The 18,044-nt window shown below is 36.3% G+C and overlaps 1 protein-coding gene across 1 annotated transcript; it reads left to right on the forward strand.

Annotated features, from left to right (window-relative positions):
* The first annotated feature begins 1,534 nt into the window (after positions 1 to 1,534).
* On the forward strand, positions 1,535 to 1,955 carry LOC112647626 (ubiquitin-like protein 5). Its single transcript, XM_025428786.3, has one exon. The coding sequence runs from the start codon at positions 1,568 to 1,570 to the stop codon at positions 1,787 to 1,789; it is 222 nt and encodes a 73-aa protein (XP_025284571.1). The 5' UTR covers positions 1,535 to 1,567; the 3' UTR covers positions 1,790 to 1,955.
* The last annotated feature ends 16,089 nt before the right edge of the window (positions 1,956 to 18,044 follow it).

The raw sequence follows: 18,044 nt of genomic DNA on the forward strand, positions 1-18,044 counted from the left end.
GACACTCAAGGACATTTATTTCTTGCATCACAGCACTATGAAGCTTCCAGAGACAGGAAAGTCCTCTGAGACATATCACTAGGTTATAGGGGAAAACAAGAAGCTCTTGTTTGGCAAGTGCCAAAATAATCCACTTGGCCCCCAGAAAGGACAAAGTGCAGGCAGCTGAAAGTGTCTCTAGACTGTTGATCAGAGAGTCCCCAAAGGGCATTCACGGATGACAAGTGAGAATCAGATGTGTCCTTTTGCTCAAATTCAAGCTCCTGACATCAGACCCAAGAACTAAGCACACTAGCAAATCCCAAAGTGAGTTCCACAGGACATTCAATGTTCCCTATGTTTGGTGTCTACCATGGGACCAGGGGTAGGGAATTCTGGGCTGCTTTCCCCCAGTGAGCTCAGGAATCTGCAAAGTTACCTTCATGTCCATATGGCTCCACATCAACTTCAGCCAGTGTGACTCAACACCCACATGTTTTAATTTATTTGGTTTGATTTGGTTTGGACTTAGTTAAGAAACAAAATTCAACTGAGTAACGTTTAAAGATCTTACTGGCTTTATTTATTAATTCATAAATCAGGGAGCATTCAACTGGTTGATAGAAAGGAACTCTGAGTACCTATACGAAATGAAAGACTTTTACAGGTGGAAGGAAGCAGGAAGAAAATTATATTTGCAAAAAAAGGGGGGGGGGTTAGTTATTGCAAAGTCACTTTCCTTTAGGGGATGACAGGGATCTATCAGGCAGATGACCTCACTAGAGCTGACCAGATGATTCCTGATTGACTGGTTTGAGTTTTTATTTCTGGAAGAGAGCTGAAACTAGGATTAAATTAAGTCTTGGTTTGGTGATGTAGGACTTAGCATAAGCGACTCCATGTTGGGCCAAATATCTTATCTTTTTTAAAGATTTTATTTATTTATTTATTTATTTATTTATTTATTTATTTGACACAGAGAGAGAGTGCACAAGCAAGGGGAGCAACAAAGGTAGAGTGAGAAGCAGACTCTCCACTGTGCAGGGAGTCTGACATGGAGATCAATCCCAGGATCCCAGGATCATGACCTGAGCTGAAGGTAAATGTTTATCTGGCTGAGCCACTCAGGTGCCCCATGTCTTATTTTCAATAGACTTCTTTAAGGCTTGTGTTTTGCCTGGTCACACCTCTGGAAGTCAGAAAATGGCCTTTTCTGCTCTGGAACCTTCTCAACTCCTTTAAAGATTTCATGTAAATTTCCATTCCCTCCATCATCACCTCCAACTTCAAGTAGCCTCTCATTTGTCCTTTCTTACTTTTGGTTTATGTCTTCCCTTGTTCTGGTCAGAGGAAAGATTTTCACTTTATCTTCAGTTCTTCTCATGCCCTGGTCAATGGTAAGGATTTCATGTCTGATTCCCCCATTCAAAGCCACATTGCTGAAAAAAAATCAAAGTTTTTCTTCTTTCCTGCAGAAGAGTCATGGCTTTTAATTCTGTATTTAGCTATAGATTTATAAAGGTCTGCTTCCAAGCTCAAAAAACAGTGAACATCAAGGGTGTGCACGTCTGCGAAAGCTCAAGACAGGATGATCGAGGTTGTTTGCAACGACCGTCTAGGGAAGAAGGTCCGCGTTAGGTGCAACACTGATGACACCATCGGGGACCTTAAGAAGCTGATCGCAGCCCAAACTGGCACCCGTTGGAACAAGATCATCCTGAAGAAGTGGTACACGATTTTCAAGGACCACGTGTCTCTGGGGGACTATGAAATCCACGATGGGATGAACCTAGAGCTTTATTACCAATAGAGCAGAATTCCTTCCATTTGTCCTGTCCTGCCTCCCCCGCCCCCCGGCTCCTCTCCCCTCCTGTTAGCTCCTCTCCCCTCTTTGCTACCATCTCCCCCACACTGATACAGATGCTTGTTTTTAAAAACTCATGTTAATAAAATCTTAGAAGTTGCACAAAAAAAAAAGAAAAGAAAAAAACCTTTGTTCCTTCTGATTCTTCCCTACCCAGAGGACAGTATTTATAGAGTCCCACTGGATATATGGTGGTGATAGAAGGAATGTCTGCAAAAAAAAAAAGGGATCAGAGGTAAACAGCCATTCTTTTGGCTTTTTGGGGGGTGGGGGAGTGATAATTGGCATATAACATTATAGAAGTCTGAAGTCTACGATGTGTTGGTTTGATACATTTTTATGTTGTAATATGATTAGTATGGTAGCATTAGCTAACATCTTTATCATGTCACATAATCATTAATTGTTTTTTGTGGTACAAATAGTTAAGATCTAGTCTCCTAGCAACTTTGGAGTTTATAATACAATACTGTTGCCTGTAACCACCATGCTGTACATTACTGCTCCAGAACTTGTCTGCTAGTTGCAAATTTATACCTTAAAACAACATCACCCCAATTCGCCCATCCCTCAGTCCCTGGTAACCACCATTGGACTCTGTTATTACAGCTTCAGTTTTTTTTAGATTCCACATATAAATGAGATCATAGAGTATTTATATTCCTCCATCTTACTTAATTAGCATAATGCCCTCAAGATCCACTCATGTTGTTGTAAATGGTAGGATTTTCTTCTTTCTCGTGACTGAATAATCTTCCATTGTATATCCACATCTTCCATATCAGGTGGACACTTAGGTTGTTTTCATACCTTGGCTATTGTGAATAAGGCTACAATGAGCAGAGGTGTGCAGGTATCTCTTCAAGACAGTGATTTCATTTCCTGCAGATATATACCATGAGTGGGATTGCTGGATTATGTGGTCATTCAATTTTTAATTTTTTAAAGAAACTGCCATACTGTTTTCCATAGCGACTATACCACTTACATTCCCATCAGCCATGTATAAAGCTTTCCCTTCTTCCACATACTTGGTGTCACCATTCCTAAGGGCCAGTAGATTAATATTGTTGGTTCTTCTCCCAAATGCAGAGTGAATAAAAGACATAGGAATCAGATGGAGGTTGATCTTAGCTTGATTATTGATAAAACCTGGACTGGATGACATGGCCTAGATGCACAGCCCAATGGGCTTGCCAGTTCCTTTGCCCCTGATTTCAATAACTTGTTCCCCTGGTCACTGCCCAGCTTGAAACCCAGAGGCCTTCTCTATACTGTTGCTCCATGGAGCAGCAGAAATGGCTTACATTCTGGGGAGAGGCTAGTTCCAAACAGGTCCAGCAGGCTTGCTGTCCTCTCTTCAACACTAATCAGTTAAGTCATTCCTCCTCCCTTGGGAAGGAGAGAATAAGAGGGGAAACAAAGAGTGGGAATTTCCTTGGACATGTAAAATCAAAGACAAGGATCCTAAAAAATATAGATGGAAATGGAGAAGTACCCCCATTGAATACCAAACCAGTTCTGAAATCAATTTGCTAATATTTTACTTCAATATTTTTGCACCTATATCCATAGGTTAGCTTGTTCTCCACTGATCTCTGTGCAATCCTTTTTAGATTGTACTCAAGGCATTGTGGTATCACAGTGTGCAATATGACTCCCATTTGCCCCTCCTAGAGCCACCTCCACCTTTCTCCACCTACTTTCTGCCCTAGGAATTTGACTCACATGGACCACACCAATGGACTCCATTGACCTATGGCTTCTGGTTGGGTTTGGTCAATGAGGAAGCCAGTAAAGAAATTGGTGGGCAAAAGAAAAATCATGTGAGGGCATCTGTTCTCCTAGCTCTTTCCTTTCAAGGTCAGGGAAAGCTGTCTAGGTCCCAGGAGATCACAGCTCCCATCAGGCCCTCTTAGTAAGTTCTGATAATCACCCTCTCCCACGCCCCCTTCAAGCCAAGGGTTAGTAACAAGACTGCATACCCATCTGGCATTTCCACACCTTTATTGAACGCTCTTCAAATGATCTACTGTGAGTGTGACATCTGGCTTTTTTTTTTTTTTTTCTTGTTTTTTTCTTTTGTTTTTTTTTTCTGAAAGCTGACTGACACATGTGGTTAGGCTAAGTTAGTAAAATGAACTGGAAAGACTTCTATTTTTATCTATGCTCTGGAACACATTAAATATTGCAAGAATTTTCTAGTCTTTGAAGGTCAAAGAGCCAATCTTTAGTGGCCTCTTAGCCTAGTATTTTAAGAATGGGATAGTTCTTTGACAAAAGTTTAAAATTTTTCTCATGGTCATTGCTTTATTTAGGTCTCTTCTTCCTGCTTCAAGCTTGATAACTGATATTTCCTAGAAAATCATCCATTTCCTTAAGAATTTTAAATGTATTAGCACGGCATTGTTCAGAACCCTATGTTTCTGTTCTAATCCACTTAGAATCCATGGTCACCTTTCTGGTCACACTTCTCACATTGCATAATTATTTTCCCTTATTATTTTGGTTAAGTTTATTCCAGTTTTGTGTGTGTGTGTGTTCTTTTAAAAAGCTTATTTATTTATTTAAAAAGAAAAACCCTTATTGGATTCTGCTAACTTGTAATGACCCACCCCTAGAGTTTGAAAAATACCACTACTAAGGAACTTGTGCATATGTGTACCAGTTGGCATAAGAGAGGATATTCAGAGAAGCACTAATAATAATTGGAAAAAGAAACAATAACTGGAAACAGAACTGGCCACTGACAGAAGAATGGCTAATAAGCTGTGACATATCCACACAATGGAATATTATTCAGAATGCCAATGAATGAGTCTCGGCTATTCAAATCCACCTCAATGAAATCTCAAGACATAATGTTGAGCAAATTGCAGAGGACTTCTTGCAGTATAGTTCCAAGTTCACAACTATGGAGGGAGGTATACATATTTGATAAACTGCCAAGGTGAGCAGGAAAGTAATTAGTAAAATTCATGAAAATGATTATTTGAAGGGCAATTTGGGGAAAAGAGGGAAATCAGAGAAGATTACAGGGAGCTTCAAGAAATTTGATAATGTTCTACTTCTTCATGAAGTGTTTACAGCTCTTCATTTTATTATTTTGCATGATAACTTCAATATACTACTCTTGTATTTTGGAATGATCATATAGTTCTTTTAAATGTATAATAAATTTATATAATGTTCTATGGATATTTGATGAATAGTGCCTGTTTGAAGAAGAGAAAGTTCTACATCTCCTTCAAATTTATCTCTTAATTTTTGGCTATCTAATCTGTAATTTTTTACATCTTACCTTATGGTTGTGAATTTCTCATTGTGCTTTCTTGCTTTATATATTTACTATGATGTTATTTGGCACATAAATTTTTATTATGTCATATTAATGTTCAGTGATCCCTTTATCAATAAAAAAGAACACTCCTTTGCTCAGCTATTGCTTTTGACCTGAATTCACCATCATATGATATTAGTAATCTATCTCTGCTTTATTCTATTTACATTGCCTCATCTTTTATTTAACCTTTATGTGTCATTGTTTCCTTTGCAATTTTTTTTCCCTGGCTCTTGTTATGTACATTGTTTTTACTTTATCTTCATTGACAGATTTTTTGGATGTTGCTCCAACTTTTATTATTCTACTGATGATAACTTCTGAATAAAAATAATTGCCTACATATTATTTAACATTATTCCATTTATAAAAAGAACTTATTTTCCTAAATTCACTAGCATTGAAAAAAACTCATTCTTGAGTAAGATAAAATAGGCAACTTGCTTTTGCTTCTACATTTCCCTCCAGATCCACATATCTCAGTTTGTGTTGATTATAAACTGATGTTTTACATAATATTTTCTACTGAATGTGATTTTTTAATTATGTAGCTTCTCATTAAAGAATTACTTTTGACATTTTTATAACAATACGAATAGGGGGATCCCTGGGTGGCGCAGCGGTTTGGCGCCTGCCTTTGGCCCAGGGCGCGATCCTGGAGACCCGGGATCAAATCCTACGTTGGGCTCCTGGTGCATGGAGCCTGCTTCTCTCTCTGCCTGTGTCTCTGCCTCTCTCTGTGTGTGTGACTATCATAAATAAAAAAAAAATAAAAATAAAAAAAACAATACGAATAGGAATTATTTATATTTCACACTATATTTTACTGGTTTCATTTCATATATAATACTGCTTCCCTATTCTTAAGTTCCTTATTTCCCCCCACTCTCTCTTTTGAGAGAATGAGCATGTGAGTAGGGGTGGGGAGGGAAGGACAGAGGAAGAGGGAGAGAGAATCGATATGGGGCTCAATCTCACCACCCTGAGATCATGACCTGAGCTGAAATTAAGAGCCCAACTGACTGAGCCACCCAGGTGTCCCACCAATTCCTTATTTTTATTCAATCTCCCATTAAATTGTAGAAGTACTTATTCAGCAAATTTTTATTCAGCTCACCAAGAGTATTTTTGGTGAGCATGTGACTTCAGATTGATTGGGATGTTTTGGTTCACAAGGATTTTCCTTAAAGTTTTCTAGATGATTTTCTGTGATCATCTGACATCTGAATGCTGCTGAGAAGGGTGATGACAAACACATTTTTTTTTCACTCATAAGTAACAACATTTTTCCTTTAATACAAACTGGGTTTTTTTCAACTCTAAAATTCAGAAGTTAACAGAATATGTCTAGATAGTGTTTTGTTTTGTTTTATTTTGATAATCCTGTCTGCTATCCAATGAACTATTTCCCACTTAAACACTCTGGTCTTTCTTCCTTCATGGCAGCAAATTTCTTTCTGTCACTTTTCAATTATTGCTTGTCATTTATATATTCTGTTCTTTCCCTTTAGGTTTTCTATTTATATACATAGAGAAACAGTGCAGCATAGTGGTCATAAACATCAGATCTGGAGTCAGAAATAACTGGATTGGAATCTGAGATTTGCCACTTATTAGCCATATGACCTTAGGCCAGTTTATTAATATATCTGAATCTGTCTATGCATCTAAAAATAGAGACAATAATAATACATAATGGATTGTTAGAAATAAATGAGCTAGCACATATAAAAAGCTTAGCGTAATACCTGGCTCTTTTTAAAATGCTTAATTAATGTTCTTCATTGTTTTTTTTATTTACTTTGAGCTTTGTTATTTTTTCCTAGAAAAACTTTTAGACTCTTTGTTATTTTATAAAACAACATAAAAACTTTAGCTAACATTTATTGAGAGATAGCTAATTGCTAGAGATGCTAAGCATTTTACATATATTTTCATATTTAATTTCCATCACACCCAATGGAATAGGAATCTATATTTTAACTGAAGAGTAGTTGACATACATTATTATATTAGTTTCCAGTGTATAACATGGTGATATGATATTTATATACATTAGGAAACAACCATCAATAAGACCTCCATAAGTCTAGTTGCCATCCGTCACCATATAAAATTATTACAATATTATTGACTATATTCACTATGTTGTACACTATATCGTCATAACATCTATCTAATACCTGGAATATTGTACCTCTTAATCATCTTAACCTAGTTTGTCAATTCCCTGTACCGCACTCCACTCTGGCAACCATCACTTTGTTCTCTGTATCTAAGAATCTGTTTCTATTTTGTTTATTTTGGTTTTTAGATTCCATGTTTAAGTGAAATCATATGGCATTTGTCTTTCTTTGGCTAATTTCACTTAGTATTATCCTCTCTAGGTCCATCCATGTTGTTGCAAATGCCAAGATTTCATTTTTTAAGGTTGAGTAATATTCCACTGTGTGTACGTGCTACATTTTCTTTATCCATTCATCTACTGATGGACACTTAAGTTTCTTGTATATATTAGCTATTGTAAATAATGCTGCAATGAATGTAAGGGTGCATATATCTTTTTGAATTGGTGTTTTCACTTTCTTCGGCTAAATACCTAGAAACTGAATTGCTGGTTATTAATTTTTGAGAAACCTCTGCTGTTTTCCATAGTGGCTGAACCAACTTACATTCCCATCAACAATACACAAGGGTTCCTTTTTCTCCACATCTTTGCCAACACTTGTTATATGTTGTCATTTTTTTATAATAGCCAGTTTGACAAGTGTGAGGTGATAGTTCATTGTGGTTTTGATTTGCATTTCTTTGATTAGTGATGTTGAACATCTTTTCATGTGTCTGCTGGCCGTCTATATGTCTTTTTTGGGAAAATGTCAATTTAGATCCTCTGCTCACTTTTTAAATCAGATTTTTAAAAAATTATTCATGAGAGACATAGACAGAGAGAGAGGCAGAGACACAGGCAGAGAGCAGGCTCCCTGCAAAGGGGCCCGATGTGGGACTCGATCCCAGATCCAGGGATCACGCCCTGAGATGAACACAGAGGCCCAACCACTGAGCTACCCAGGCATCACTAAATCAGATTTTTTTATATTGAGTTGTGTGAGTTCTTTATATATTTTGGATACTAAGTATCACTAAGATCAATCAAGGAGCTTACTGCCTATGTTTTCCTGTAGGAATTTTATAGTTTTATGGTTTGCAGTTTACGTTTCAGTCTTTTATCCATTTTTAGTTTATTTTGGTGTATGAAAACAGTCCAGTTTTATTCCTTTACATGTAGTTGTCCAGTTTCCCAACACCATTTTTTGAAGAGATTGTCTTTGTTCGCATTTTATATTCTTCCTTTTGTTCTTCACAGAATAATTAAGCATGGGTTTATTTCTGGGCTCTGTGTTCTAGAACATTGATCTATGTGTCTGTTTTTGTACCAATACTATGCTATTTTGATTTCTATAGCTTTGTAGTATAGTTTGGAATCTGGGAATGTGATACACCCAGCTTTATTCTTTCTCAAGATTGCTTTGACTATGTGGGGTCTTTTGTGGTTCCATATAAACTTCAGGATTATTTGTTCTAGTTTTGTGAAAAATACCATTGGTATTTTGATAGGGATTGCATTTAATCTGTAGATTGTTTTGGGTAGCATGAACATTTTAACAATATAAATTCTTCCAATCCATGAGCACCATATGCTTCAATTTATTTGTATCACCTTTAATTTCTTTAATCAATGTCTTACAGTTTTTAGGATACTGATCTTTCAACTCCTTGGTTAAATTTATTCCCAGGTATTTTATTCTTTTTGATGCAATTGTAAATGGTATGGTTTACTTAATTTCTCTTTCTGATAGTTCATTATTAGTGTATATAAGTGCAACAGATTTCTCTATATTGATTTTATCCTGTAACTTTACTGAATTCATTAGTTCTAATAGATTTTTGCTGGAGACTTTAGGGTTTTCTGTATATAATATCCTGCCATCTGCAATTGGATGATTTTTATTTCTTTTTCTTGACTAATTGCTGTGAGCAGACCTTCCTGTAGAATAAAATGGGGAGAGTGAGCATCCTTGTCTTGTTCCTAATAGAATAGAAGATTTCAGCTTGTCACCATTGAGTAAGATGTTAGCTGTGGGTTTGTCATATATGGCCTTTAATATGTTCATGTATGCCCCTTCTATATACACTTTGTTGAGAGTATTTATCATAAATGAATTTTTATTTTGTTGAGTACTTTTTCTGCATCTATTGAGATGACCATATGATTTTTATCCTTCATTTTGTTAATGTGGTGTACCATATTGATTGATTTGTAGATGCTGAACCATCCTTGCATCCATAAAATAAATCCCACTAATCATGGTGTGTGATCCTTTTAATGTATTGTTGAATTCAGTTTGCTAATATTTTGTTCAGGACTTTTCCCATCAAGTTCATCAGGGATATTGGCCTGTAATTTTCTTTTCTTTTTTTCTTTTCTTTTTTTTTTTTTTTGGTAGTGTCTTTGGTTTTTGATATAAGGGTAAGGCTAGTATTGTAGAATGAGTTTAGAAGTGTTCCTTCCTCTTCAATTTTTTGCAATAGTTTGAGAAGGATAGGTTTTTTTTTTTTAAGATTTTATTTATTTATTTTTTTAATTTATGATAGTCACACAGAGAGAGAGAGAGGCGGAGACACAGGCAGAGGGAGAAGCAGGCTCCATGCACCGGGAGCCTGACGTGGGATTCGATCCCGGGTCTCCAGGATCGCGCCCTGGGCCAAAGGCAGGCGCCAAACCGCTGCGCCACCCAGGGATCCCAAGAGAAGGATAGGTATTAACTCTTCTTTAAATGTTTGGTAGAATTCAAATGTGAAAGCATCTGGTCCTGCACCTGTCTTTATTGTGGTTTTTAAAATTATTATTATTGATTCAATTTTATTACTAGTAAGCGGTCTGTTCAGATTTTCTCTTTTTTTTTTCTGATTTTTTCTGATAGTCCTGAAAGATTATATGTTTCCAGGCATTCATCCATTTCTTATAGTTGTCCCAATTTGTACTATATAATTTTTCATAGTAGTCTCTTACAACCCTTTGTATTATTGTGGTGTTATAATTGTAACTTCTTCTCCGTTTCTGATTTATTTGAGACTCTTCATTTTGTGGTGGTTTTTTTTGGGGGGGGAAGGGGGGTTGTTTTTTATAAGTCTGGGTAAAGGTTTATCAATTTTGCTTATCTTTCCAAAGAACTAACTCTTAGTTTTATCAATCCTTTATATTGATTTTTTAATTCTCTATTTCATTTATTTCTGCTCGGATCTTTATTATTTCCTTTCTTTTGCTAACTTTGGACTTTTTGGTGGTGGTGTTCTTTTTTTTCTAGTTTCCTTAGATGTAGGGTTACATCATTTGAGATTTTTCTTGTTTCTTGAGGTGGCCTGTATCACTACAAACTTCCCCCTTAAAACCATTTTTGCTACTTTCCATATATGTTGAAATGTTGTGTTTTCATGTGTATTTGTCTCATAGTATTTTTTTTCTGATTTCTTCATTTACCTATTAGTTGTTGAGTAGCATGTTGTTTAGTCTCTATGTGTTTATGGGTTTTTTTTTCCAGTTTTCTTCCTGTAATTGATTTCTAGTTTCTTTTTTTTTTATTTTTATTTATTTATGAGAGAGAGAGAGAGAGAGAGAGAGAGGCAGAGACACAGGCAGAGGGAGAAGCAGGCTCCATGCACCGGGAGCCCGATGTGGGACTCGATCCCGGGACTCCAGGATCGCGCCCTGGGCCAAAGGCAGGCGCCAAACCGCTGCGCCACCCAGGGATCCCTGATTTCTAGTTTCTTGATCCAACAAGATGCTTGATATGATTTAAATCTTCTTAAATTTATTGAGACATTTTTGTGACCTAACAAGATCTTGGAGAATGTTCCATATGCTCTTGGGAAGAACATGAATCCTTCTGTTTTTGGAAGGAATGTTTTGTATATGTCTATTAAGTCCATCTATTCTAATGTGTTATCTCCTTGTTCTTCCTTTTTATCTGTTAATATTTGTTTTATATATTTAGGTGGTTCTATATTTACAAATGTTATATTTTCTTGTTGGACTGATCTCTTTATCATTATGCAATACCCTTCTTTATCTCTTATTACAGACTTTGTTTTAAAATATATTTTGTCTGGAATAATTATTGCTAATCTAGCTCTCTTACCACTTCCTTTACACAGATATCTTTATCTATTCCTTTTCTTTCAATCTGTGTGTATCTTTAGGCCCTAAATGAGTCTCTTGTAGGCAGCATAGAGATGGGTCTTGTTACTTTATTCATTCGCCACCTTATGTCTTTTGATTGGAATATTTAGTCCACTTATATTATAAGTATTATTGGTAAGTATGTGTCTACTGCTATTTTGTTCATTGTTTTTGGTTGTTTTTGTAGTTCTTCTCCTTCCCTTTCTTCCCTTTCCTTGTGATTTGATGATTTTCTTTAGTGTTAGCTTTGGATTCCTTTCTCTTTATTGTTTTGTGTTTCGATAATAGGTTTTGGTTTGTGGTTTCCATGAGACTTATATATAATAACCTATGTATAGCAATCTATTTTAAATTGATGGTTATTTAAGTTTGACCACATTTTAAAAGCCCTACATCTTCCCTACCATGTTTTTTGGTTTTGATGTAATATTTTCCATATTTTCATTTTGTGTGTCCCTTAAATAATTATTTTAGACAGAGTGGATTTTACTTCTTTTGTCTTTTAATCTTCATACTATTTTTATAGATCATTATTCCACTCACTTTATTGTATGGTTACCTTAATCAGTGAGACAGTTTTTCTTCTGCATATGGTCTTATTTCTACTGTTGACCCTTTTTTTTCTACTTAAAGAAATCTCTTTAATACCTCTTTTAAAGCTGTTTGAATGGTGATGAATTACATTAGCTTTTGCCTCTCTAAGAACTCTGTCTTCCTTTCCATTCTGAATTATAACCTTGCTGGGTAGGATATCCTTGATTACACATTTTTGTTGTTGTTTTCAGCATTTGGAATATATTACCCCACTACTTTCTGGACTGCAGACTTTCTGGTGAAAAATCACTCTTTTTTTTTTTTAATTTCAGAAAAATGGTTGAATTTTTATTATGCCTGTGACTATACTTAGAGATATATAACTTGCATCTAAGTTTTATGAATACATTATAGATTGAATTTTTCTCATTTAATAAACACAGACATGTTTATGAAGATACTTTATAATTTTATGAAAACCAGAAGGAAGTAAATTATTACAAAGAAATATAGGAAGCTATCTTTCATCAGTCTCATAGTACAGAGGCTTTTAAACTTTGTCTCTTGTGACAGGCTTACCAGAATGATGAATCAATAGTCTTATCCAGCTCCCCTTAGATATAACTAATTGCTTTACTGTTTCTGCTTTTAAGGTTCTCTCTTTATCTTTAATTTTTGATAGTTTAATCTTAATGTGTTTTGATGTAGATTTATTTGGGTTCATCTTGTTGAAGCCTTTCTACACTTTCTGGACCTGGATATCTGTTTCTTTCTCCAGCTTAGGGAATTTTTCAGTTATTATTTCTTCAAACATGCTTTTCCCCCCTTTCTCTCTCTCTTCTCCTTCTGAGGCCTCTATAATGTGAATGGTAGCATGCTTGATGTTCCTTAAACCATCTTCATTTTTTAAATTTTTATTTGTCAATGTTTAGTTTGGGTGATTTCTACTAACCTGTCTTCCAGATCTTTGATCTGTTCTTCTGTATCATCTAATCTGCTTTTGGTTCCCTCTACTGTACTATTCATTTTTGTTATTGTGTTCTTTAGCTCTAATTGGCACTTTCTTATATCTTCCATTTCTTTGTTAAAATTCTTACATGTTCTCCATTCTTTTCCCAAGTTTGGTAAGCATCTTTATGACCATGACTTTGAACTCTTTATTGGGTAGATTGCTTCTCTCTATTTAGTTTAGTTCTGTTCTGAAGTTTTATTTTGTTCTTTCGTTTGGAACATATTTCTCTGTCTCCTCATTTTGTCTAGCTCTGTTTGTTTGCATGTATTATGTAGTTCAATTATATCTCCCCATCTTGATGGGGTGGCCTTATGTAGGAGATGTCCTGTGAAGCCCAGAAACACACCCCCATTTGAAAGGCATCTGCTATGTGGACACATGCATCCTATTGCTGTGGTGAAGCCATAACTGCTATTGGCATGTGGATTGGTAGGGTTATTATCCTTTTGACTGTGAGGCCTGGCAGAGGATTGTGCAGGTCTCTCAGTACAGTGTGACCTCTGGCATTAGCAGTCTAGAGGGTAGTTTCCAAAATGGTGCCCATCAACACCAGTATTCCTTCTTCCTCTGGAACACTGTGCCTTGGGTGTGGTTTTTAGTGAGACCTTATGTCTGCCTCTTCTACCCATCTTGGTGCTGTCTCTTGTTATGGAGGCTCAGTTTATCCAGTTTCTTGTTTCCTTTCAGATGGAATTTTTCCATATGTAGTTGCTGTGTCCATGGGTCAAGGTGAGCTCAGGATTTCCATACACCGCCATATTGAACCCTCCCTGCTCATCATTGGTATTACTATGTTATCTGGGTTCCAGTATTCTTATCTAATTTATTTCATTAAGCAATTATTCCAATTATTGGAATTATTCCATTCCAATATTTTTTGTTCTACTTGGCCAGCCAGAAAGTGTGCTACTTCCTCTTGTCTAGGCACATCTGCATCTTTTTAGTTTGTATTCCCCTTTGAAATTAGAAATTCACTTACCTAAACTCCCTGAGGCTAGGACACAGACATGTGATCCACCAATACAATACGACCAAAAATACAAATTCATGAGAGACTTCGGGATTTCATAATGCAAAGACATCATTCAAAAGCTATTTCTGGTACAGGTTGTGGGTGCAACATCTAATTTTCAGAGACTACATTTGTTCTAGAGGTTGTACCCAATGTCCAGTTTTAAGTAACACGTTGAAGTCTCTATGCTCAGCGGGGATAGTAATAGTATCTCCATGAACACTGTTCTCATGTGGTTTAAATTGATGGTTATTACTAACTCCATACTCTTGTTCTCTGGCCCTCTTGAAGAATGAGTAAGGTAGCTGATTGTTATGAGCTGCATTATACATCTCCCAAACTTCATGTTGTTGAAGCCCTAATCCCCAGTACACCAGGATGTGACTGGGTTTAAAGATAAGGTCTTTAAAGAGTGACTAAGCTAAAATGAGGTCGTCAGAGAGGCCTTTAATCCAATCTGGCTGGTTTACTTATAAGAAGAGGAGATTGGGCACAGCCACAGGCAGAGAGAAGAGCATGGGAAGACATAGCAAGAAAATGGCTGTTTGGAAGTCAAAGAAAGAGGTGTCTGCTAGAGGAAACCAATCCTTTTTTTTTTTTTAAGATTTTATTTATTCATGAGAGACACACACAGACAGAGGCAGAGACACACACAGAGAGAAGCAGGCTTCCTGAAGGGGGCTGAATGTGGGACTTGATCCCAGGACCCCAGGATCACACCCTGAGTAAAAGGCAGATCACACCCTGAGCCAAAGGGAGACGTTCAACCACTGAGCCATCCAGAAGTTCCGAGGAAACCGATCCTGCCAGCACCTTGGTCTGGACTTTCAGCGTCCAAAAATGTGAGAAAATAAATTTCTGTTGTTTAATTCACCCAGTATGTAACAGTTTGTTATGGTAGCCTTAGCAAACTAATACATTGATATTGGTCGATATACTTATTTCCTACTTGAATTTACTAAAATTGACTTGGTTATTTGAAACTAAGAACACTGAGTCTTGAGTCTTAGTGTTTTAATTATAAAATATTATATAATTATAAAAATGGTTTCCACTTCTGACAAGACCAAATAGATTCTTATTGAATCTATCTTCATTCAGATTACAAGTATAAACCCTGAACAAATTAAACAAACAAAAATTAAAAATTAAAAACAACAATTCCAACTAAAGACACTGGAAAGCAACCAAAAGCAGGCATATTCTGGAACAGACTTGATAGTTGACAGATGGGGGACAGCACTGAATGTTTCCCGTTTTCACAATTTCTAGCCTGAAAGCAGGCCCCAATCTTTGCCATGTGGGGATGGCAAAAACTTTAACAGAAAATCTGCTGGGTTTTGGCCAAAAACACTGAAAGAACGTGTTTGAGGAAAACCCAAGCACTGGAAAATGAGGAAGGAAACTTAGAAAGGACAGAGCAGAGGAGGGAATCCCAAGTTCTGTGTATGTACTTGAATCACATTTCTGGCTAATTCCCAAACCACACATGTATGGGACAGGCTCCAAGCAGCTGAGCTAAGGATAAAATAACAACTGAAACTTGAGCTGCTGCCCAAGAGACATAATTTGCAGTTTTAGTCCTACCAAATTAATTACCTGCTAAAATAAACAGAAAGCAATCCTCTTCAGAGGAGTATTTTAAAAATCCAAGAGTCTTTATAACACATTTATAATTCCCAAGATATATTCCAAAATAATTTTACATATAAAAACAAACATATGTGACTTATTATCAAGAGACAAAACAATCAATAAAGACTACTCCAAAATGACCAGATGTTTGAGTTAGGATTTTAAATCATTATTATAACTATGCCCTAAGAAGTAAATGAAAATATACTAACAATGCATGAAGAGATAGTAATTTGCAGTAGAGAGAGAATAGCAATAAAATAAAGGGAAATTCTAGAACTAAAAAAAAAATTGAAATAATTATTTAAATACATATATAAAAATACAGAGAAATACATGGGAATCCAAAATAAGAAAATGAGCAGAAGCTTCCACAAGGAGAATGTTCTCTCAGTCTAGTTTGTTACCCAGAACCTAGGAGAGAAAGGCCCATGACCCTTCAAAGGGAGCCAGGTACTTCATGAGAGGGTGAATAGAAAAGATGGGACAGGTCTACAAAATTCATTAGCAATAATCGCCTTATTTTGCCAAGATAGAACTTTTTTAAAAGGTGAACTTCTATCATTACTATCATTTCATTTGAAAAGAGAACTTTGGAAGGAAAAAGTATATAATTTCAGAATATTTGACAGTCCTTCCCCATAAAGCTTATATTTTGCAATCTTACACGGATTGTCAAAAAGGGGGAAGGGATGGAGAAGAGGATTTATTTGAAAAATAAGAATACAATAAAATCACAAATTGAAATGTTATTTAACGGTACTGCATCATATATAATTGCTCTCCTGGTATAAATTTTAGATCTATAGTTTACATTATCATGTTTTTAGATACTTCCTTTTTATTTTAATCCAGTTAAAATATGAAAATCCAGTTTCACACAGTTTTTTTTATAAAAATTTATTTATTTATTCATGAGAGACACAGAAAGAGAGGCAGAGACACAGGCAGAAGGAGGAGAAGCAGGCTCCATGTAAGAAGCTTGATATGGGACTTGGATCACGCCCTGAGCCAACAGCAGACGCTCAACCACTGAGCCACCCAGGCGTCCCGACACACAGTCTTTTTTTTAATGAAACAAAATTCTTTTTAATTTTTTTAAATTTATTTATTTATGATAGTCACACACGGGGGGAGAGAGAGAGAGAGAGAGAGGCAGAGACATAGGCAGAGGGAGAAGCAGGCTCCATGCACCGGGAGCCTGACGTGGGACTCGATCCCGGGTCTCCGGCCAAAGGCAGGCACCAAACCGCTGCACCACCCAGGGATCCCCTGAAACAAAATTCTTAATACCATTTCACTTAATTTATAATATTCTAAGTTAATAGAATTTTCAAGAAGAAAAACTCAACTCTTTTTTTAGGTTTTATTACCTATGGGCTGGGAAGAAAGCAAGTGAAAGCAAGAATGATTCAGATGATACAAGCTGCAGCAATAGAGCTAAAGACACTCCACAGTCAATAGCTTTACCCTGTGCTCCAGTGTAGCTCAGAGCCCTGGAGACCAATACAAAGCCTAAGGAGTTAAGTGCCCTGGTAAGACCTTTAATATGGGTCAACCATGAGGGAATATTTAGTACCCACTGATCTAATGTCCTAAGGAAATATGACACACATGTTCTGACTTGGTCTGTGAAATATAAAGCCCATCCTGGAATTCAAGCCACCAGGGCTGATTAAAACTAATGAATTCGAGTCTAAGGACTTTTGGCCCAAGAGTGCTTCCAAGTTTCTTCAGGGTCATCCATGGGATCCGTCAATCTTCCCCTGTCTACCAGACTTGAAACTGGAGGATTAATTTCTCAGCATCAGTCAGGCCCATTTTGCTCAAGAAGCCTACATTTAAAATTTGTATTGCACTAACCTTCCTGAAATGGATGATTGCTTAATTTGGGGAAGATATATGTATACTCTCCTAGGCCAGTCACCTGTAGCATTTATCTATTACCTCATCATTATCATGTCTTCTAATTCATGTCATCTAATTCTGATTTTCAGCACAAATCAAAGTGTTTACTGCCTTCATTTTTTTAACTTTGACAGTGGCTTCATCCTTATGCAATCTCACATTGTTGCCATAATTCACGTTTTATAGATGTGATGCCATCATGAATCTTATTAAAACACCAACTGGAAGATTTTGTTTTTTGAAAGTCTCTTCATTCCACAGGGTAATTTTGTTTTGAAGGAGAGAATTGCTTTATACCATATTGCTTCTTTTCTTGAACAGCTATATATTTTCAAATGACTGTGATTTATATGTGGTGTTTTTCCCCCAACTTTTCAAAGGGTATTGATCCAGTATTTGGAATAGAGATGGATTATTTTTAGGAATTGCTTTTTTAATATTTTTGCCCTTCTGGGAGAAAGCAACTATTTAAATTTACTTCAGTGTCACTTTGCCAGATCAGAGACCCAGCAGCATGAAGAA

The sequence above is a fragment of the Canis lupus genome, chromosome 5 (genome assembly GCF_003254725.2).
Source record: "Canis lupus dingo isolate Sandy chromosome 5, ASM325472v2, whole genome shotgun sequence".
In the NCBI taxonomy this organism is placed as follows: Eukaryota; Metazoa; Chordata; class Mammalia; order Carnivora; family Canidae; genus Canis; species Canis lupus.